General features: G+C 42.8%; 1 protein-coding gene across 2 annotated transcripts; it reads left to right on the top strand.

Moving 5' to 3' along the window:
* The first annotated feature begins 903 nt into the window (after positions 1-903).
* On the top strand, positions 904-22,979 carry LOC101045312 (sulfotransferase 1C2). 2 transcript variants are annotated; one of them, XM_010333630.2, is made up of 8 exons: positions 904-993; positions 5,773-5,945; positions 6,382-6,513; positions 13,806-13,903; positions 17,182-17,308; positions 17,784-17,878; positions 18,027-18,207; positions 20,716-22,979. In XM_010333630.2, exons 2-8 carry the CDS (start codon positions 5,795-5,797, stop codon positions 20,826-20,828), a joined length of 897 nt encoding a protein of 298 aa, XP_010331932.1. In that variant the 5' UTR covers positions 904-993; positions 5,773-5,794; the 3' UTR covers positions 20,829-22,979. The 2 variants fall into 2 exon arrangements, with proteins under 2 accessions (XP_010331932.1, XP_003922819.1); XM_003922770.3 differs by having other exon boundaries at positions 6,388-6,513; positions 20,716-22,978.
* The last annotated feature ends 302 nt before the right edge of the window (positions 22,980-23,281 follow it).

Raw genomic sequence — 23,281 nt, 5'->3', positions numbered from 1 at the left:
TAGGATGTACAGGGTCAAAGAAGACACGGGAAGGTTTGACAAGAAGGGCAGATGGGGTGGCGTTATGCTTAAACTCCAGAAGGAAAGCACCGGGGTAGGTACAAGGCTGGGGCTGGCAGAAGAATAGCAGTTCAGAGACCATTAACTTGGTCCATTTGATTTCCCAAATAACCAAAGACACCATGGAATATAACCTGTTTCCAGGAGAGTGTACCTTTTGTACAATCAGGCAAGGTGGAAATAAGTAGGCACCTAAGCTCTAGACTTTTGCTCTGTCCTCTCTGCATTTTTGTGTCAATGAATACAGTTTGGGAAGAAAGGAAAGAAGAACCAGCAGTTTTAAGCATGTCCTACACAGTGTGTTTATTAACATTGTTGCTTTCAATCTTAAAGCATGGATTGGAGACAGGCAGTAATACCCACACTTCATAGATGCAGAAAGTAAATCTCAGGCTAAGGATGGAGGAAAAGGGAGTTCATCAAATAAGCAGGAGCCTATCTGAAATCTGATGCATCTGGTCCTAGAACCAGCCTTCCATTTCCCTCCAGTCCCCACCTGTTTAAGCTTCTCTGCCAGCGGGAGGAGGGAGAGCCAGAGCAGCCTAGGGCCAGGAGAGATGTGAAGAACTCTAGGTGGTATCTAAGAGGAGGAGGAGAGCGTGCCTTTAGTACATATAAACTAGAGGGAGCTGGTATTTGCACAGCAGTCAGGGTCACATGAGTGATCATGGTACAGTGAGAAGTTCTCCCTCAAAGGGCAAGGTCACAGTTTGTTTCTGTTCAATCCAGATTCTTCCAGTAAAAGCTTCAACTTCCCACACTGAAGCTGAGAGCCTCCCAAAGTGCTGGTTACCTGCGGAGCGCCCCTGTAACTCTGAGACAGTGGTAATTTGTCCCTCTGCCATTGCCGTCTGCTTCCTGCCAAAGTCCTTTCCGTGACTGCTGACCCTTGGGTGTGCTTTTGAGCTGCTGACTTTCAGCTGGAACCTGAAGGTAAGAATACGGCTTAAAAGAAATTCTGTACCTAACTCGTTAGTTTATTTTTTAGCCTTTAGCCACATAGGTGTGACTTTATAGATGCATTTACTCAAACCAGAAAAGATCCTCTGATAAAATAATATAAAAAGAACTTTGTAATCAACAGCCTCCAGCCTAAAAATTCAGACCTAGAAATTCAGGACCCCAGGCAATCACTTCCCAAAGCTCTCTCCCCTATAATACTATCTCTTTTTTCCTCCCTGATCTTTTCCCGAATATCCTCCCTGTCCCATCCTCCTCCAGGGCCAGCTCAACTTCTCTGGCCAAGACTATTTCTTCTTCCATGAGAGCCCTCCTCTTATGCCAGCCTTATGAGCAAGTAATTGCAAGACATGAAGTAAGACCTATAAAATTTGCATGCAAACTACTAAAGGATCCCATGGAAAGGAGTGATTATTTCTGATTATAGAGTCAGGAATGCCTCCACAAAAGTGGTCATAGGGATCTGGCCTGATGGGATGAAAGGTTCCTGCTGGCTGCTCAACAGGAAATGTGTGTGTCTACATGCCTGCCTCTCCAAGGGCAGGAACCATGTGCTGATGTGCCCCAGCAATGAGAGTCCTAGGGAAGTTGAGTAAGGCTTGGAACTTATCCTGTGGGAACTGCCAGGTCCTTCTGCTCCCACTGCACTACTCACTTGCCTCAAGTCTCTTGCTGCATCTCCTTCTCCAAGCTTTAGCCAGGTTCTGTCACTCCCCGTGCAGGCCTCCAACAAGAGCAATACAGTGGGATCCATAGTACACTGGACAGCCAAGCCCTTAACCACCCTGGTCTTCAGCAGGAGCAGGTGCCCCTCTACACATGTTCACAGCCATACCCAGGCCTTCAGTCATCAGCTACCTGCGCAGAGCACAACACCTACCACAGAGCTGGCCAATGTGTTATGTGAATGATTCTCCGGACATTATTTTCAGGCCAGAGCCCTAAGCTCACATGTACACCTGCCTACAGAACCCTTCCATTGGGAAGTCCCACAAGTACCTCAGACTCAACCCCAGAATTGGACTCGCCATCCCCTTGCCCCCACCCTATACAGGACGTTCTCACTGTGTCCTCACATGGTCATTCCTCCATGTACGCACATCCTGGGTGTTGCCTAGTGTGTCCTAATCTCCTCTGATTACAAGGATACCAGATTGGATTAGGTCTCATCCTAGTGGCCTCGTTTTAACTTAATCACCTCTTTAAAGACATTATCTCCAAATACAGCCACATGCTAACATACTATGGACTAAGACTTCAACATATGAACTTCTGACACAATTCGAACCCTGCTAATATGTGTCTTAGTCCATTTTGTGCTGCTACAACAAAATACCTGAGGCTGGGTAATTTATACATATCAGAGGTTTATGGCCAGGCACAGCGGCTCATGCTTATAATCTCAGCACTTTGGGAGGCCGAGGCAGGTGTATCATCTGAGGCCATGAGTTCAAGACTAGACTGGCTAACATGGTGAAACTTTATTTCTAATAAAAATACAAAAATTTAGCCAGGCATGGTGGCACATACCTGTAATCTCACCTACTCAGGAGGCTGAGGCAAGAGAATCACTTGAACCCAGAAGGTGGAGATTGCAGTAAGCCAAGATTGTGCCATTGCACTCCAGCTTAGATAACAAGAGCAAAACTCCAACTCAAATTTAAAAAAAAAAAAAAAAAAAGAGGTTTATTTGGAACCATGATTCTGGTGGCTAAAATGTCCAAGAGCATAGTGCTGGCATCTGCTCACCTCCTGGTGAGGGCCATGCTGCATCAAGACATGCTGAGAAGTGGAAAGGCAAGCAGGCATGTGCAAAGGGACCAAACTCACCCACTTCTGGGAGATGGCATTAATCTACTCATGTGGGATCCACCCTTATGCCTCAAACATCTCCCACAAGACCCCATCTCTCAGTTCTGCCACACTGGCAGTTAAACTTCTACATGAGTTTTGGTGGGGACTATCTACATCCAAACCACAGCAGTACCCAAAAACTGTTTTGTAGTTTTATGTTTACATATAAGTATACTTTTTGTTCATAACTATGTATAAACAGTTTTCTATCACTGCCATAACAAATTATCAAAAATTTAACAGCTTAAAATACCACACGTTTATTATCTCACAGCTAACAAGTGTCTCGGGAAAATCAAGGTGTTGGCAGGGCTGCGTTCCTTTCCAGAGGCTCTGAAGAAGAATCCCTTCCAAGCTCATTCTGGTTGTTGGAAGAATTCAGATTCATGTAACTGTAGGACAGAGGTCCCATTTCCCAGTTGGCTGAGGTTCATTCTGTGCTTCTGGAGGCCATACCTTGTCTTGTTTTCCCCTTTGTCTCTAAGCCAGTAATGGCAAGTTGAGTCATTCTCATGCTTCCAGTCTCTCCAGCCACTTCTTCTGCCACATGACTCTCTGACTGGCTCTTTTGCACCCTTGTCCACTTTTAAGTGTCCTTGTGGTCACATTAGGCCCACCTGGATAATACAGGACATGCTCATTGCCTTAAGGTCCTTAATCTAAATTCCATCTGAAAAGCCCTTTGCCATAAACTGTAATGTATTAGGAATTAGGACATGGACATCTTTAGGGCCATTATTCTGCCTACAACAATATACATTTGAAAAAGACAGAAGTACATCAAAATAATAACAACTCTTGTCTGGTAGAAGTTTTCCTTGTACATTTGGACTTTTTCCAAATTTTCTGCAATGTATACCTTTAAATTCGCTATAAAAAAACAAGAGGCAATTTTTTAAAAAGGAGCATAGGACTTGTAGACAGATTTTGGCTGTGATCCTGGGCAAGTGATTGATCATGTGACTCTCAGCTTCTTCACATTTATGAGGTGATAATTGTTCCTTCCTGATAAAATTGTCATATGAATTAAGACAGAAAAAGAAAAGTCCATGATGGACCTAACAGAAGGCTTACAAGAAATATTTGTTCTTATCCCTCCTCTGCTGAAGTTGATCATACCGTAATTTCAGGAGTAATATCCAAACTCTACCTTCTTTGACATATTATAAATACAGCTGCTTGTCATATTTGAAAATTTTCAGAAATAATTTCTCTTCCACTTTCTGAAAATTGTCTTCATCTTAAAGGGCTCAGCTCAATCTAGAAGCAGAAGGTACCATGAAAACTGGCCTCACTAATCTGGGCACCTAGTTTTCTCATCAATTTTATGAAATAACTGAGCCAGATTTCTATTCAACCTCTAGCAAGCACACACTGTTACATTTTCTCTAAGAACCCTTTCAGATCTGAAGTTCTATCACTCATATTAAGCAAAAGCTAAAATAAATTAATGTATACCACACACACAGCCTAGCAATGACAAATTGAAGTGTTTGATAAATGTTAGCTTTATCAAGTAGCCAGTTATCCTTGAGTAATTGTGGCTTAACTCTTCTGCTTTCTCCTTTTGGTGCATTTAAAAGTCCTCCCTCAATACAACAATGACAAAAAATCACACACATACAAGACAAAACTGTGCAAAGGAATTATTTCTCCTACAAATGGTCAATAAGCACATGAGAAGATGCTTAACATCGTTAGTCATTAAGGAAATGTGAATCAAAACTGCAATGAGCTGTTTATTACCCCACACCCAATAGGATGTCTATTTTCAAAAACAAAAACACAGGAAACCGTACAATGTTGGTGACAACTTGGAAAAATTGGAACACTTGTGAACTGCTTGTAGAAATGTAAAATGGTGCGGCTGCTGTGGAAAATGCTGTAACAGATCTTCCAAATATTAAACATAGAATTAGCAGATGACCTAGCAATTTCACTTCTGAGTATATACCAAAAAGAATTGAAAGCAATAATTCAAAGAGATATTTGTACATCAATGTTCACAGAGATCTAATTCACAACAGCCAAAAGTTTCCATCAACAGATGTATGGATAAACAAAATGTTGGCAGGGCACGGTGGCTCACACCTATAATCCCAACACTTTGAGAAGCCGAGGTGGGTGGATCACCTGAGGTCAAGAATTCAAGACCAGCCTACCCAACATGGCAAAACCTCTTCTGTACTAAAATTACAAAAATTAGCTAGGCATGGTGGCAGGCACCTGTAATCTCAGCCACCTGGAAGGCTGAAGCATGAGAATTGCTTGAACCCTAGAGGCAAAGGTTGCAGTGAGTCGAGATCACGCCACTGCACTCCAGCCTGGGCAATAAAGTAAGCCTCTGTCTCAAAATATATATATACATATGTATATATAACATATAAAAAATATCAAATATATGTTATATATAATATATATATTATATATATAATAAAATGTATATTATATATTATCTATATTATAAAATATATATTTTATATGTATTTTTATATATTATATATTTTTATTTATTTATGTGTATATATACACACACACATATAGTATATACCTACAGTGAAATAGAGAAGGAAATCCTATCACATGCTACAACATGGATGAGCCTTGAAGAGATTAAGCTTTAGATTAAGCTTTCAATTAAGAGACAGAAAGTAAAATGGTGGTTGCCAGGAGCTGAGGAAGCCTCAGGAACTAGAAGTTGTTGTTTAACAGATACAGAGTTTCTATCTGGGAAGATGAAAAAATTCTGGAGATGGAGGGTGATAATGGTCACACAACAATGTGAATATACTTAATGCCTCTGAGCTGTACACCTATAGATGGTTAAAATTATCAATTTTATGTTATGTGCATTTTACCACAACTTCTTTAAAAATCTCCTCTATTCTTTTCCCATAGGGACCCCCAACCCTGAGACCCTATGGCCCTGACCTCAGAATTGGGGAAACAGATAAAACTGAAAGAGGTGGAGGGGACCCTCCTGCAGCTTGCAACTGTGGACAACTGGAGCCAGATCCAGAGCTTCCAGGCCAAACCAGATGATCTCCTCATCTGCACCTACCCTAAAGCAGGTAATTGCAGAGCAAGAGGGACAGCAAAGACACGCTGAGCCAGCCTGGGCTGGTCTCTTAAGTTAGAATTCCGCTTGATAGGAAATCTGCTCCTTCTTATTGTTCCACAATGGGGTTTGGGGCTTGGGGCTTAGGCAGGATACCTGATATCCCTGGGTTTTCCAGGAAAGCTGCTGTGCTCTGCCATGCACTGCTCTTGGGTGGGCTGAGCCTTGCCTGTGCTCCTCCACTCCCTGCAGAGATCCAAAGTCCATCCCACACTCTCTGCAGAGATCCAAACTCCATCCCACATGGACTTCCATCACTCATGGTTAACAGGATACTGACCCGAGGAGAGGTGGATGGAAACACCAAGTTCCACATCCTCTTTGTTTACTCAGGACTCTTCAGGGAAGATTGTCTAACAGGTTTCTGCTCCTCATCCTTCTTTTCTGAGCCTCAGGGACAACGTGGATTCAGGAAATTGTGGATATGATTGAACAGAATGGGGACGTGGAGAAGTGCCAGCGAGCCATCATCCAACAGCGCCATCCTTTCATTGAGTGGGCTCGGCCACCCCAACCTTCTGGTGAGAGCACCTCCCTCTTTCTTTCTTTCTGCTTTCTTTCCCTCTCTTCTGTTTCCCCCTGTCTTTTCTCACTTTTCACCTCTTCTCCTCTCTCTCTCCCTCTCTCCCTCTTCTTCTCTTTCTCTTTCTCTCTCATTTTCACTGTCACACGTTTCTTCTTTTTATCTTCCTCTTATCCTCTGTCTACATATTATTTAATAATTTTTACCGGAAGTGAATCACCAAGTGAAAAGGATGTATGCTAGGGTCAGATTCTGCCTTAGTTTTTTCTTAAGCCCTCTCCCAATCATGTGCAACTGTAGAACACACAGAAGATGTAAAAAACTGTAAGCCATTCACTCCTTCTTCTCTCTGTACCCCACCCTGATAAAGCTCAGTGCACCCAGGAGAGTATATAAGAATCTATAATTCACACACACACACACACACACACACACACACACCCCAATGCATTTGAAACCAATTATTTCTGTTCAATAGAGAAGGCTTTTTCAGGTAATGCTCAACCTGGAAGTGTTTCTCATCACATTAAAAAAAAAAAAGAAGAAGGAAGCTAAAAGATAAAATCAAAAGGCTATATTTCAGATAATTGGGAGATGATGGAAGTATTTTGCAAAACAAGGACAGGAGGAAGGCCTGCTTCCCTAAGTTGCAGCATTGCAGAGATTCATGTGATAGAAAACTGGGAACACAAGTAGCTGACGCATGAAAATGTAATCAATGAAACTCTAGGATGAAGTCTAGACTTGGAGCAACTGGTCCTAGTTGCAAATTCCTAAAAATGTCTTAGATATAAAGTCCCTGATCTGATGCATATAAGACACTTGTAACCTTTGCAAGGTGTCTCCAAGTCAGAATAGCCTTAAAGGATTTTGCTTTCCCCTGTGATCCTACCATGCAGCCCCTATGGCTCTTCTGGCTCTCAGAGAGAAAAGAATCGTCACTAGGTAGGTAACCACTGGCTTTGCAATCCAGTGCCTGTTTCCCACTGCTCTGAACTACCTTTGGGGCTCTGACCCCATAAACAGGCCAGCCTCTGCCTGCTTAACCATGATCCCACTCCATGTGCCATCAGGGGCTGCTGTTTTTTGTGTGTCTGATCTTCTGCTCCTTGAACAGCAGGATGGTACAACGGTTAAGGACTACCAGGGTTTAAATCCCAACTCCATTACTCACCTCACAACATTTAAATCCTGATTCTGTCACTCACCTCACAATGTTTACATAACCTCTCTGTGTTACAGTTTCCTTAGCTGAGAAGTGTAGATAAAATCAAGGCCTATCTCAGAGAGTTGTTGTGAAGATTAATGAATTCAATATTTCAGTATAGGTCAAAAGCTTGGGCCGGGCACGGTGGCTCACACCTGTAATCCCAGCACTTTGGGAGGCCGAGGTGGGTGGATCACAAGGTCAAGAGATCGAGACCATTCTGGTCAACATGGTGAAACCCCGTCTCTACTAAAAATACAAAAAAGGGCATGGTGGCGCACGCCTGTAGTCCCAGCTACTCGGGAGGCTAAGGCAAGAGAATTGCTCGAACCCAGGAGACGGAGGTTGTGGTGGGCCGAGATTGTGCCATTGCACTCCAGCCTGGGTAACAAGAGCAAAATTCCGTCTCAAAAAAAAGCTTGAAGCAGTGCCTGGCACTGCCTATCTACATGTCAGTTATCTCTTACTAACCACCTCTCCAGGCCCCATTATGTGTTCCCTGATTATCTAAGACCAGCATTTTTTATTTTATTTTATTTTATTTTATTTTTTTATTGCATTTTAGGTTTTGGGGTACATGTGATGAACATGCAAGATTGTTGCACAGGTACACACATGGCAGTGTGCTTTGCTTCCTTCCGTCCCCTCACCTGTATCTGTCATTTCTCCCCATGCTATCTCTTCCCACCTCCCCACCCCCCCGCCCCTCCCCCATTTCCCCCCAACGGATCCCAGTGTGTAGTGCTCCCCTCCCTGTGTCCATGTGTTCTCATTGTTCAACACCCGCCTATGAGCGAGAATATACGGTGTTTGATTTTCTGCTCTTGTGTCAGTTTGCTGAGAATAATGGTTTCCAGGTTCATCCATGTCCCTACAAAGGACGTGAACTCATCGTTTTTGATGGCTGCGTAATATTCCATGGTGTATATGTACCACATTTTCCCTATCCAGTCTATCATCGTTGGGCATTTGGGTTGGTTCCAGGTCTTTGCTATTGTAAACAGTGCTGCAATGAACATTCGTGTGCACGTGTCCTTGTAGTAGAATGATTTATAATCCTTTGGATATATACCCAGTAATGGGATTGCTGGGTCAAATGGGATTTCTATTTTTAGGTCCTTGAGGAATCGCCACACTGTCTTCCACAATGGTTGAATTAATTTACATTCCCACCAACAGTGTAAAAGTGTTCCTATTTCTCCACATCCTCTCCAGCATCTGTTGTTTCCCGATTTTTTAATGATCGCCATTCTAACTGGTGTGAGATGGTATCTCAATGTGGTTTTGATTTGCATTTCTCTGATGACCAGTGATGATGAGCATTTTTTCATATGTTTGTTGGCCTCCCGTATGTCTTCTTTTGTAAAGTATCTGTTCATATCCTTTGCCCATTTTTGAATGGGCTTGTTTGTTTTTTTCTTGTAGATCTGCTTTAGTTCTTTGTAAATTCTGGATATCAGCCCCTTGTCAGATGGGTAGACTGCAAAAATTTTTTCCCATTCTGTTGGTTGCCGATTCACTCTACTGACTGTTTCTTTTGCCGTGCAGAAGCTGTGGAGTTTGATTAGGTCCCATTTGTCTATTTTGGCTTTTGTTGCCATTGCTTTTGGCGTTTTGGTCATGAAGTCCTTGCCTACACCTATGTCCTGAATGGTTTTGCCTAGATTTTCTTCTAAGGTTTTTACGGTATTAGGTCTGATGTTTAAGTCTTTAATCCATCTGGAGTTAATTTTGGTGTAAGGTGTCAGGAAGGGGTCCTGTTTCTGCTTTCTGCACATGGCTAGCCAGTTTTCCCAACACCATTTATTAAACAGGGAATCCTTTCCCCATTGCTTGTTTTTGTCAGGTTTGTCGAAGATCAGATGGTTGTGGGTATGTTGTATTTCCTCTGAGGCCTCTGTTCTGTTCCATTGGTCTATATCTCTGTTTTGGTACCAGTACCATGCTGTTTTGATTACTGTAGCCTTGTAGTACAGCATTTTTTATTTTTTTAAAGATGGGGTCCCACTCTGTCACCCAGGCTGGAGGGCAGTGGTGACATCATAGCTCACTGCACCCTGGTACTCCTGGGCTTAGGCACTCTTTCCACCTCAGCCTCCTGAGTAGCAGGGACTATAGATGAACACCACTGGGCCTGGCTAATTTTTTAATTGTATGTAGAGTTAGGGTTTCACTCTGTTTCCCAGATTGGTCTCAAACACCTGGCTTCAAGCAATCCTCCTGCCTTGGCCTCCCAAGCCACTGGATTCACAGACATAAGCCACCACACCCAGCCCAAGAACAGCTTTTGATCTTTTTTCTACCTCTTGCCCCTGCCCCTGCCAGGTCTCACCTCTGACAATTTGGGAGATTAAAGAAAGAGGAGAAGCCTAAGCAGGATTTCTAATGAAGCATTCTTGGCAGTGGAGAGCAGAGTGTTCAATCATTAAATCAGCATAAACACCAGGATAGAGCTATAGAATCTGCTGAAAGGATAGTAACCAATCGCCCAGTTTCACACCTCAGACAGAGGCACCCTGGCCTCTTTATGAACCAAGGTGCCCTGTGTCCAGGACTCATAGTCTCAGGTTTTTGAGAGTAGCAAACAGTCTCGGGCTTTATGATCTGCCTGGCCACAGACAGCTAAATGCTGGCTGGAGACTCAGCTGTGCAGTGGTTTTATTTCAGAGTAGATAATCCCTGCCATCAGGAATGAGGAGCACCCCTGGGAGGAGACCAGTTGCTGTCATAGACTCATGGCTGTTGGCCAAAGGTCTCAAGCACTCTTGGAGCGGTCTGGGGTGGGCAAGAACCACTGGATAATGGACTAGCTTGTGCTCTGCATGGCCAGTCTCCCTTCCAGGCCCCCTTCCACTCTCCCATCCACTACCAGCCTCAGAGCTGTTCTGTGACAAAAGAGATCACATCTGTGACCCACAGAGAATTGATTTGGAAAGACTTTGAAAAGACTTGTATCCATGTGTGTGTGCATGTATGTGCATGTGTGTACATGCATGCATGTGTATGAACTGTATATAGGTGAAACCTAGAAATGATCCACTCAGTTTCAGCAAACATTCATGCTCAAGGCCCCGTGCTGCCATTAGACTTCACACCTACTTGCCCTCAATAAGTTATGGTCTCATGGTAGAAACCAATGCAGATGATATAACAAGCATGGAGCACTATTGGCAAAGTGAGGGGAACACGGCCAAAGAACAGTTCCTGGAAGTGACACCTAAATGAAAAACTGTTAACATTACTAACTGTCTGCCTCTCTCTCCTGTCAGACTACAAACTCTTTGATAGCAAGAAACAAGTTCTGTTTACCTTTGTACTCCCATGGGGCTGTATTGATTTATCCCAAACAGCCATATGCAATTTGGCTTGTATCTCAAGGCTAGGATCTTAGTGCAGCTTTTCAAGGCCAAAAATAACCTTTTTGCCCCCTTCTTCCCCACTAGTGGGCTTGGGAATGGGCCCTACGGCCTGGGCTGTGTCGTGCACTCTCTCCACCCTGAGTCTGAGCAGCCATCACGGCGGGTGAGGCAACTCCAAGGGACTTTTCAGGACCATTGATGAGAGAGAGGTGAGGCGAGAGGGTGGGAGGGTAGAATGTACAATGTACCTATGTTTATGAAAGAAAACACTGGTCAACCGCTTTATTTAAAGCCCCAACTCCACAGTATTTCTCTCTCGTGTAAGGGTTTTTTGACAGAAAAGTTTGGAGTTGGAGCTGGGCTGAGCCCACCAAAAGGGCTGGATCAGGAGTAGGAGTGGGCCTTCCTACTCGTCATGGGCAGAAAGGATGACTGTGTGCCATCAGAGGGCCTTGATGACTGAGTACAGATTTCCCAATTAGAAGACTAGGTCTCTTTTAGGTACTAAGTGGTTACTGCTCTCAGGGCATTAAATCAGGTGTGATAGGAAAGAGAAGAGCCATGAGCATCACGAAGGAAATCAACTGGCCTGCAGCTCTCACTTTCTGGCAGATTCCCTGGATTTGCTTTCCAGCTTGGGACTGACAGTCCAACTCCACCCATAACTTTCCCTTCTGTCCTCTGTGTCTGCTAAAGTCTATTATTTTCGTCTCTGTGTTTTCCTACATTGTGCTTCTTTAGCTCCACTACTACTTTTATTTTCAGCTACGTATATGCTCTGCTATTTAACCCTATTCATTGTAGGTTTTCATGTCCAGACACTTTATAAATCTTCCTGGTCTTTTTAGTAGTCTCTTGTTTCCTTGCTCATGTTTTCAACTTTCTCTTTTATTTCTTTGCACTTTTTTTTAGATGGGGTCTTACTCTGTCACCTAGGCTAGAGTGCAGTAGTGCAATCACAGCTCACTGCAGCCTCAATCTCTCCAGCTGAAGCTATCTTCCCATCTCAGCCTCCCAAGTAAGTAGCTGGGACTACAGGTGCATGTCGCCATACCCAGCTAATTTTTGGGTTTTTTTTGGTTTTTTGGTTTTTTTTTTTTTTTTGGAAACAGGATTTCACCATGTTGCCCAGGCTAGTTTCAAACTCCTAAGCTCCAGCAATCCACGTTCCTCAGCCTACCAAAGTGCCAAGATTACAGATGTGAGCCAAAGTCCCTTCTTTGCATATTTAAAGCATAGTTATTTATATTCCCTATTAAGGCATCCAATAACTGAGGTCACTAAGAGTTTCATTCTTCCATGTGTTTTTTACTAGCTCTTGTCCATAGAGCTCTTCCTTCACTTGTTTTGTAATTTCGTATAAAGAGCTCTTTTCTCCCTGTGATCTCACACCTGCATTGGAACATTTCCAATCTAGAATAGTTTAAGTTAACTTCTGGTCCAAGCAGGTAGTATGATTTCATATCCATGTATGTAGTATGAAAACAGAATTATGATTGTGTGTTCTCAAAAAAGCCTCTTTTTCTGCACTCAGAGTTGAGACAAAGAAATTACCTTACCTCTGTTTGTCAGTAGGTAGTGTTTTTCTCTCTCACCTCTCACTGGGGTGGCAGGCATTTGAGTTTCTCAGGCAAATGCATGGGTCTCTGATCCTAATCTGTGCCTCACTAAAGCCAAGGCCTACCAGCCTCCTCCCTGAGCAGAGGTCACTGAACTGAGGACTGGGCATCCTGGGAGGTGAACCCACTCAGGGAACCTGTCATCAATGCCTTTGCCCAATTCTCCATCCTGTGGCTCCCTCCCTCTTCACTTTGGTCCCTGGAGGCTCCCCGTATTTTCTTATAAGCCTGATTATGCATTTAAAGGATGTGTTTGGCATTTTAATCAGAATCTGCAGGTGTGTGATTAACAGGAGAGATCTTCATAATGTTCAGGCCACCATGCCACCAGCAGTGGAATTACTTGGAGAGACTCTTGAAGAGTGAGTGGGACTGACCAGATGTGTAGACACTAAGGCCAGAGAGAGGCACAGGGGCCTGGGGCAGCAGGACCAGGGCACGTGGAAGGACAGAGTATGAGCTGGAGTAGAGGTGGAGCTGAGGAAAGAGACTAGAGGCAGGACAGCTTGGCAGGTTTTCTAAGGAATGTGGACTTCTACCCTACAGTAGAAGCTCCTTAGAGAGAAGGTCTGTGTTTTTCTTGTCCTTGTTGCCTTTTCCCCTAACCTCAGCTTAACACAACGATTGCACAAAATGCTCATTAAGGGTTTTAAATGAGAGAGTAGAAATCATGACTCACAGGCCAGCAAATTTACATGTTTTTAGAGATGAAACAAGTGATTGCAAACAGGGCAGGTACATGAGAAGCCTGCTGCAGGCACAGAGGGGTCATCTCTGGCTGGCAGGAAGGTGAGGGAGGCCTCTGCCCTCTGGTCCTGGCTGACTCTGCCGCAGCAAGACATCACTTGCCCATTCTCAGCTTCTGTCTCCTTATCCTTAAAGTGACAGAGTAAATTAACTCTAAGGCCCCCGTCCAGGACTCAAGATGTGTAATTCTACAAAAATGAAAAGTATATCAATAATCCCATTGTAAAATCCCAAAAGAAAGTCAAGAGACTAGCAGAAAGACAGGTAGGTGATGGGATATCCTGGACAGAGCCTGGATCATGAGGTCTCCATGTAGTGTTTTTACTACACAGATGTTTCCTCTTGAACTATTTTAAAGGTGTGGAAAAAGCCAAAGCAATGCCCTCTCCACGAATACTAAAGACTCACCTGTCCACTCAGCTGCTGCCACCATCTTTCTGGGAAAACAATTGCAAGGTAAGACAGCAACAGCTCCCTGTGACAGAAGGGAGAGTAAGCCCACCAGAGTAAGTCCTGCAGACCCCAACGCAGAACATCCATCACCTTTGCCTCTCCACTGTCTCTGATGCTTACCAGCAAAGAGAAAATGTGAAGTTCTACACTTAGCAGGACATGCACCTGAACAGTTTCAAAGAGGATATGAAGGCAGGAGCCAGACTGAATTTTTGTAGGGAACTAGAGACACAGGGAGGTAGTGAGTGCAGGTGGTATGGCTGTGAAATGAAGCAGGGAAGATGGTGGTCCCAGGTTGTAGGCCATAGGGAGGCCCCTAATAAACTAGTGAGGGAAGAATGAGAGGAAAAGAGCTAAAGATCTTCCCAAAGGGTAAACAGATGAATAGGCAGACCAACGCTCTTGAGGACACCTGCCCTCAGCCTCTGGTAGACTCTGAGTTCCTCGTTTTATTTATTCTGTGACTGTATTTGTATGCATCCTGGTGCCTAATAAGCTCCTGGCACATAGAGGGCATTAGCAAATGCTTGCTGAGTAAACATGGAAGTGGCTGTGAAGCAAGTGGAGTCAAGGGTACAAACTGAGCTGCCAGCCTTGGTGAGAAAGTAGGGCACTGTTTCCTCAGAGGCAGGAATGAAAGAAGAAGGGCTAAGAAAGATATGTTTCTGGGGGACTTGAGTTAAGTTGGAGGGCTCATCAAATGACTTCAGTCCTTTCAGTAACGTTGGATAAGGGGACAAAAACTTCCATATCCAGGATTATGGCAAACTAGGTATTCTGAATCCCTGAAAGCCTTTTGTGTAAACCGTCCAGGAATACTGCATAACAAATCACAAGTTTCCTTTTAAATGCATAACTGAGATCAAAATAAAGTCCCTAAGCTTAAAACCTGCAGAGGAAACTGACACTCAGAGAGGAAAATTGAGACTGGGGCTTTTCTGGGGAAATATGACTTGGATAATCCAGCAACTTAAGTTTTAATGGCTGCACAGGGACAGAGTCAAAGCCCAGGAAACAAGGAACCAGAAGAATGAGGAGCCAAAGCTGGGACCACTGAAGGAATACATCCATGCACAGGGAGACCCAAGGGAACTGCTCTGCCTTGACCTAGGCTCTCAGCTCCCATGAGAATGTGTAGCCACAGGTTTCCTCTCCCAGGGTTTCAGATTCAAACTTATACTCCTTACCTTGTCCAAGAAACTACAAGCAGAGAAATTAGCACAAGCTGGTCCCCACTGCTAGTGTTCCAAGGGCCTCTCTGGAGGGACACAGCTTCAACTCAGGTCCACTTGAGTTCACCATCCCACATTACAAAATACACAAAAGAACAAGCTGCCATGAAACACAGTGTTCAGAAAGAACCCATGGCAGAGTAAGACCTCAAGAACCTCAGACAATATAACTATCAGCTCTAGAAATAAAAGAAGGTTCAGTTGTGTGAATAAATGAAAGAGTTAATCAAAAATAAAGAAAAAAGATACTTTTAGACATAGGATTATTAAGTAAATAAATGGAACTTCTACAACAAAAAATATACAGTCATTGAAATTAATAACTCAAGAACAGGTAAAGTACAGAATAGCTGCACAGAGAATCAGTGAACTCAGACAGGAAGGTTTGAGGGTACAGGTTTGAGGAGAGGGGAGAGACCTGTGGCTGGAGCTAAGAGCTATAAGAGGGAGCACGGGAGAAACTAATAAAGGATTATCAAGCAGCAATGAAGAGGAAGAAAACTGAGGATAAAAAATATAGAAACTCAGGGGGAATATTTTATATCAACATTTTAAAAAATCTTCTTTACTGGTGCTTGCAGCTTGGTAAGTTGGAGAAGAGAAGATGGGCAGTAGAACTTAGTAGAAAGTAACAAAGTCAACGCCTTCAGGAGCAGGGTTTCTCAACTTCAGTACTTGTTCTAAAGGGCCTGGGACTTGATTTAATCAGGCATGGCAAGACACGCAGGCATAGTGGTGACTGTCATAAGGAAGACATCTATCCTCGCAGATCCCTAGAACAGGAGGCACGGCACATCACACAGAGCCTCGCAGGAAAGCCCGGGGATAGGCCAGGAGGCAGAGAGATTGAGCGGGAGACATGGGCAAGAGCCTTGATGTGGTTTCGTTGGGAAGGAACCGATGAGGCAGGATAAGCAGGCTTGGAATTGGCCAGTTTAAACCATTGCAGCAGGCTCTCGGGCACAGGGGCTGGGCCTAGTGGTCTGGTATCTGACACTGGGGTGGTCAGGGCAGGTGAATAGTGACCTAGTATGTAAGAGCCCAACAATGGAGGTATTGGGGCTGTAGGCTCTGGGGTGTTATAAGCAGTTCCTCCAGAGTCAGCAAAGCCCCAAGATATTAAAACATCAGAATACAGAATATAAAAGATAAAATTAATACAGCACTCCTGACATTTGGGGCAGATTTTTCTTTCTTGTCAGTGGAGCAAGGGGACTCTTCTGTGTACTGTAAAATGTTGAACAGCATCCTAGGCCGGAACAGCATCGTACATAGATGCCGGTAGTACCACCACTCCAAGTTGTAAAACCAAGAATGTCTCCAGACATTGCCAAACGTCCTCTAGTGGACACAATCATCCCATCATTCCCAGTTGAGAACCATTTGAAAGTGAAAGAATAAAAAGCACAGCACTGAAATAGCTGATCATAGATCTGAGATGGGTAATCAAGAGGTCCATTTGGGATTGATGCCGTTAAAAGTTCAAATTTAGTAAAATGAAAGGTTGGGAGGGTGGAGGGGTCTGAAGTTGTGGTCAAAGCAGAACCAGAAGGGATGATTCTAAGGGCAGAGCTGAAATAATTAGAGATGGAAATCATTCAAGCTGAGGAGGCCAGGAGAAAAATAGGAGCTCTTTTCTTGCTTTGTGGCTCAAACTCTTAAACATGAAGCTTCTGTGCATCTTTGGGAGGGTACTCACGGGGTCATCAGTTTGGGCTGATACCATTGGAAGTCTCCTATTCACGTGGCAGGTCATAGTTTATAGAGAAAGATTTTGCTCCTGATACCGAAGGGGAAGTCAGGTAATCTAACCTTCACCAATCCCTAATCGATAAGCTAATTAAAAGGACTGAGTTTGTAGTAGAAGGCAGACTTGGCAACAAAGCAGAGACAGGAAGAGGAGAGAGGTCACGAGGCCAAGTCGTAGGGCCAGCACTGCAGACCTGAGCCAGAGTGCACAGCCACCCTCAGGATGGCTCCACCTAAGGGAACTCTGTGAAAGTCCACTTTTTATACCACCTTTTACCCACCTCTTTTCTTATCCCAAAGTTCCTTTATGTAGCTCGAAATGCCAAAGACTGTATGGTTTCCTACTACCATTTCCAAAGGATGAACCACAAGCTTCCTGACCCTGGTACCTGGGAAGAGTATTTTGAAACCTTCATCAATGGAAAAGGTACAGAACATCCTTCACACCCTTGCATTCTCACTCCAGCTAGGCTGGGTCTAGGGAACTACAGGTAGCATTTTATCCCCTAGAATGCCTGTGCTTCGGCAAATGTATCTTACCACAGACTGGGACTGGGCAGAGCCGGCTGGCCACTTTCTGAGCGTAGGCCCACAGCCCTCAGCATTTTCCACCTGATTCAAACCCTTTAAGTAGAGCCACTCTCCTTCCAAAGGGTGTCCTTGTCCCTATGTGTTTGCACATAATAGACAGGAAGCCACTTTAGGGAGGATGTTGGAGCAAGTAACCCCAAGGCTGTCCCCATCCACATCATCCTCAAAATCAAACAGATCACAACCCTTAGGGCATATCTAATCCAGAATTTGGGTTTCCTCTCTCTAACTCACTTCAGGACAATCCTTAATACTCAGCAGGTTTTATATGATGCCTATGTAGACCATTCTGTTTCCTGTGTCTGTTTCAGTGGTTTGGGGTTCCTGGTTTGACCATGTGAAAGGATGGTGGGAGATGAAGGACAGATACCAGATTCTCTTCCTCTTCTATGAGGACATAAAGAGGGTGAGTGAAGGCTCTGCAGAAGAACCACTTTAAAGTGGTTCTTCAGGTGCAGAGACATTCAAAGTTGTTTCTAATGACATCCCAGAGAATTGCAGTATTTGTTTCTGATACACTCATCCATTCAAGTCCAATGTTACCCTTACCACAGGACCCAAAGCATGAAATTCAGAAGGTAATGAAGTTCATGGGAAAGAACTTGGATGAAACAGTGCTAGATAAAATTGTCCAGGAGACATCATTTGAGAAAATGAAAGAAAATCCCATGACAAATCGTTCTACAGTTTCCAAATCCATCATGGACCAGTCCATTTCCCCCTTCATGAGGAAAGGTGTGTGGGGCCTCTTTATCAAACACTCATATTGTCTTGTAACATAGTCTCTGCCTGCCTCTTAGCAGACAATATTGGGTTTTATTAATTCCAAGACAATGCACTTCAACTATTCCTAATATGTGTTTCTAATAAAACCAAGGATTTGATCTTGTTGTAGAAGAGAGCTTTCTAGGGTCTCGCTCCAGTATTTGGTTGCAAGGGACAGAGAGTCCCTCAAGCTAGCCCCAGTGAAAGGAAATTACTGTGAGGATTCACACTGGGCAATAAAGGAAATGCAATCACACAGAAAACTAGGAAGAGGAGCCACCACTGGTCCAGACCTCCCGAGGGCCCCTGGATCGCAGGGTCCAGGACTCAGCAGCAGGAGGGATGGGTCTTTGCTCCAAGGCTCCGCCATTTACAGGACTCGGCTGCTTTTCATATGTCTATTAGGCATGGACTCCTCTGCTGACCAGCTTCCCGTCTCTACAACCATTACACTTTTCTCCTAATTTATAACTTCTGATGACTCAGTTTCTGCCCCTAACTTGGTCTTGACCCTGGCCGAAACCCGCTCTACTTCATGAGTTTCAGTTACAACTACCGTTGAGAACTGCCTCATCCTCAGTTTTTCTTTGTTCCAATTCCTGAAAGAGAAATTCGAATTGGCCCATCTAATATTTTTTAAGAAATCCTTTATCCCTTTGTAATTTAAAAAGCATAACATGTCATTGTTAAATATTAAACTGGGCTAGGCAGATTGGCTTATGTCCATAATCCCACATCTTGGAAGACTGAGGCATGAGGATTGGTTGAGGCTAGAAGTTCGAAACTAGCCTGGGCAAAATAACAAGACCTCATCTCTACAAAAATATTATTTAGCAGTGTGTGGTGTTACATGACTGCAGTCTTACCTTCTCAGAAGGCTGAAGTGGGAGTATCACTTGATCCCAGGAGTTTGAGAATGCAGCGAGCTAGGACCTTGCCACTGTACTCCAGCCTGGGTAACAGAACAAGACACCAGCTCTTTTTAAAAAATAAATTCAATCAATATAAAATTATATTTTTAAAGGTCTCTCCACCAAAACTCCACCCCCAATAAGTAACTACCAATAGTATGGAAGTCCCTTTCTCTCTCATTTATAACATATACATTTTTTATTCACAACAGTGAAATCCTGATATACACATTGCTTTGAAATATCTTTTCTTCTTCCTCTTTGATTTTGCATGTGCTTGAATTTATGCTCTTGCATTTTCCAATCTACAACAGTATTCCATACCAATGAAACAAACCAAAAAATTCTACCCCTTTTCTCTTTGGATAATCAGTGGTAATGATTTGTAAAGGTGCCCTTCTTCAGGGCACCTTTCTATACATAACCATCTTTCTATACACCCTCCTTCTTCAGACTCATACAGACACAAAGATATGTAATCATAATGAAACCTTGCTCCCTAAAATGCAGAATGGGGTCATATTTTATACCTTTACTTACCAGGATATGAGACACCCCTCCAGGGCAAGACACATAGACTCATATACCTCATTGATTTTTGTGGTCCCATATTATACGAAACTAAAGATACATCATAACTCATCCAACTATTCCCCTAATGATAGACACTATAGTTATTGTTGTTTTCAATGTTTGTTTTTCTGCATAATGTTACAGTAAATACCTTTGTGCATAAATTATTATTTCCTGATGGTTTTATTTCTGTTGCATAATTTCCTGGGAAAGGCATTGGTGGGGAAAAGAGTATTTCCCCTGTTTAAAATTAGTTTAAGTTGTTGCTTGGTGAAAAAATAATGTCTCATTCATATTTTTCCAAAATTGTTTTTTATTGAGATGTAATCAACATACTAAAAATGCACAGGACTTAAGTATGCAGTTCAACCCATTTTGACAAATGTATATACCCACACTACCAGCACCCCAATCAAGATATGAAACATTTTCATCACCCTAGAAAGTTCCCTCTGATGCCCCTTTTCAGTCAATGGGGCACAAGAAGGAACTTTCTGGGGTGGGAAAGTTCTAAGGGAACTTTCCAAGGACAACCATTTTTCCAATTTCTATTACTCTAGATTGATTTTACCTGTTGCCAGACTTCACATAAATGGAATCTCACAGTATTTACTTTCTTGTGTCTGGTGTATTATACTGAACATAAGGTTTTGGGATTCCTCCATGTTGTTGCGTGTCTGTAGTTTATTCTTCTTTTATGTCTATGTAGTAATCCATCATATAAATATGCTACAGGTGGGGTCAGGGCATGCAGGCCACTAGCTGCCTTGGGTCAGTTGTCCAGCTGAATTGGAAGTCCATCCTCCTGCACAGAACCCCCAGGACTGCTTTTTAGAGCAGAGCTGCTCATGGACAGGTGTCCACTAAAGGAGGAGTTGAGTGAGTCATGCATATGGACAGGCCAGATTCAGTATGGGCACTACACTACTTTACTCAGGGACACCACATCTTTTAATCAGAAAGAGACACTCCTGTCTGGTCTTCCTTTTTCTAGGAACTGTGGGGGACTGGAAAAACCACTTCACTGTTGCCCAGAATGAGAGGTTTGATGAAATCTATAGAAAAAAGATGGAAGGAACCTCCATAAACTTCTGCATGGAACTCTGAGCAAGATATAAATAAAATTAAAAGGTGGATGGCAAGAGTGCAAATACTATCTTCAATCCTTCAGTCCCAGCCAGAAGAATCTCTGAAAGCCTACTGTGAATGTATATGATGTGGTACAAACTATGTCTGTGATGATTAACACTATGTCACCACTTCACTTTGAAAAAAGGATCATGTCTAATGCTCATTTTCTCAACTATTCTTTCCAAAGTAAGAAATAAGATAGCCTAATAAACTAAGTAAAACATACGACTTGAATACTAAAAAGATCATTTTAATCCCCATTATTCTAGAAAGGGTGCCCTGGTCCAAATATTAGGTTATGTCTATATTAACAACAAAATTTCTGGCATCTGTCCTGGCCATTCAGGGAAATCCAGTCTGGGCTGAGTCCTGGAGTTCTTCCAGGTCATTATCAGAAGGAACACTTTGAGGGCAACCACGGTGCAGCCAGCCCTGAGGAAACATGGCCTGAGTGCCCTCACTGGCAAATGGGAATAAAATGGAAGCGCACAGAAGAGATGTCAGACGACCAAAACCTGGTTAACAGTCCTCGTGCTAGGTCATGTAGAAAACAGAAAGCATGACGGTGGCCTTTTAGGAACCCAAGTTATATCCTGGTGAAAGCAGAAAGGAGAAGACAAGATGGCTGGCAACAGTGTCATCATGGGCATGGCTCTCAGGCATGGAAGTAATTGGGTCTTGGCTTCAATGCTACCCATTTGGGAAGCCCTAAACCAAATGAGGTGTTCTTTTCCCCCACTTCTCATATTCGTCCCCGTTGCAGGCCTGTTGTTGTGCATTTACTCATCAATTTCTTATCTGTACCTCTCAATTGTTAAGTCTTTGGGGTTCAGTCTCATGCAGTATTTACTCCTAGTACCTAATGCAGTGCCTGGCACACAATAAGTGCCCTTGAGAACTTGTTGAGAGAGTAAAAAATGCATGAATAAATGACTACAGAAAATGACAAGTTCTCAACTTTGACACTTTTTTTTTTAGTCCCAAATAGTGGCATTCTATAGCTTTGGGTAGTAGGAGCAGTTCACCCTGGGAGCAGGTAATCAGAGGAAGCATAAAGCCAACTAAAATTTTGGCTGCTTTTTGTTGGATCTTGGAGAGTATCCTTTTTTTTTTTTTAATAGGGCCTCACTATGTTGCCCAGGCTGGTCTCAACTGACTGCTTTTTATTATCACCATACACTGGCAATTCCAAACAATGTTGTTGTTAAAATGCTTCTCTCTGAAAAAAAGAAAAGAAAAACTCCCTCTTGTCCTAAGTTCTAAAGAATACCTAGGTTACTACTGAGTTTTAACTATATGCATGTGAGCTTCAAATAAGCACCTTTTTATTATGTAAATAAAAAGTGATCTGCATCCCCACTATATTGTAAATTTTTGTTGTTTGGTTTCATGTCTTATTCACCTTTGTATGGAAATAATTCCAAAAACCGAGGCATAGAATCTACCTTTATAATTGCAACAGGTAGATGTAGCTCTGCCTGCTTCCTTCCAAGGTTAAGTTCATAAGAGTTCAGAATCCTTCAAGCTCACTTCAGGTATAACCTGTGTCTCCAACCCTGCAGTATTTGGATACTGCTGTTTAAACAGTAGATTTGCCGTAGATGATGATGGCACAATGTTTGTAAAGGAAAAGAAGCAGAACACCTGAGTTTGTGCAATACTCTTATTCTCTGAAATGACTTGGGGTTTTCAGTTGTATCCAAAATATAAAACAGTATGTGAACAGCAACATTTACATCTTTGTTTAGTAAGTACAAAGTTCTGCTCATACAGGAAGTTCACAGACTTTGAATAATAACTTTAAAAATGAAATTTGCTCTTTTCTAAGTGTTAATTATTTGTTTTAAAATTTAAGAATGAATCAAGAAAATAAGACATTACACCAGTGGTATAATTTAGTAATTGTCTGACTTGTACTTTTTGTAGACATTTTAATTTTATTAAATTGGCATTCTGATTTTTTTACTGGCATGAGTCTATACACAAGGTTGAATAAAAGAAAAGTTTCACTGACTACATTTCTTTACTATATTATTATTTGTCTCTATGCATGACTAACACTGAAATAATTTTGCTGTTTAAGGAAGTAATGGTTTGGCTGTGTCCCCACCCAAATTTTATCTTGAATCGTAGCTCCTATATTTCCCACATATTATGGGAGGGACCCCATGAGAGATAATTGAATCATTGAGGCAGTTTTCCCCATACTGTTCTCATGGTAGTGAATAAGATCTAATGATTTTACAAAGGTTTTTCTTTTTCTCTTGAATCTTATTCTCTTTTGTCTGCCACCATGTAAGATGTGCCTTTTCATCTTCTGCCATGATTGTGAGGCCTCCCCAGCCTTGTGAAACTGTGAGTCTACTAAACCTCTTTTTCTTTATAATTTACTTAGTCTTGGGTATGTCTTTATCAGCAGTGTGAAAATA

The sequence above is a fragment of the Saimiri boliviensis genome, chromosome 1 (genome assembly GCF_048565385.1).
Source record: "Saimiri boliviensis isolate mSaiBol1 chromosome 1, mSaiBol1.pri, whole genome shotgun sequence".
In the NCBI taxonomy this organism is placed as follows: domain Eukaryota; kingdom Metazoa; phylum Chordata; class Mammalia; order Primates; family Cebidae; genus Saimiri; species Saimiri boliviensis.
This window is presented reverse-complemented; position numbering and strand designations above follow the sequence as displayed.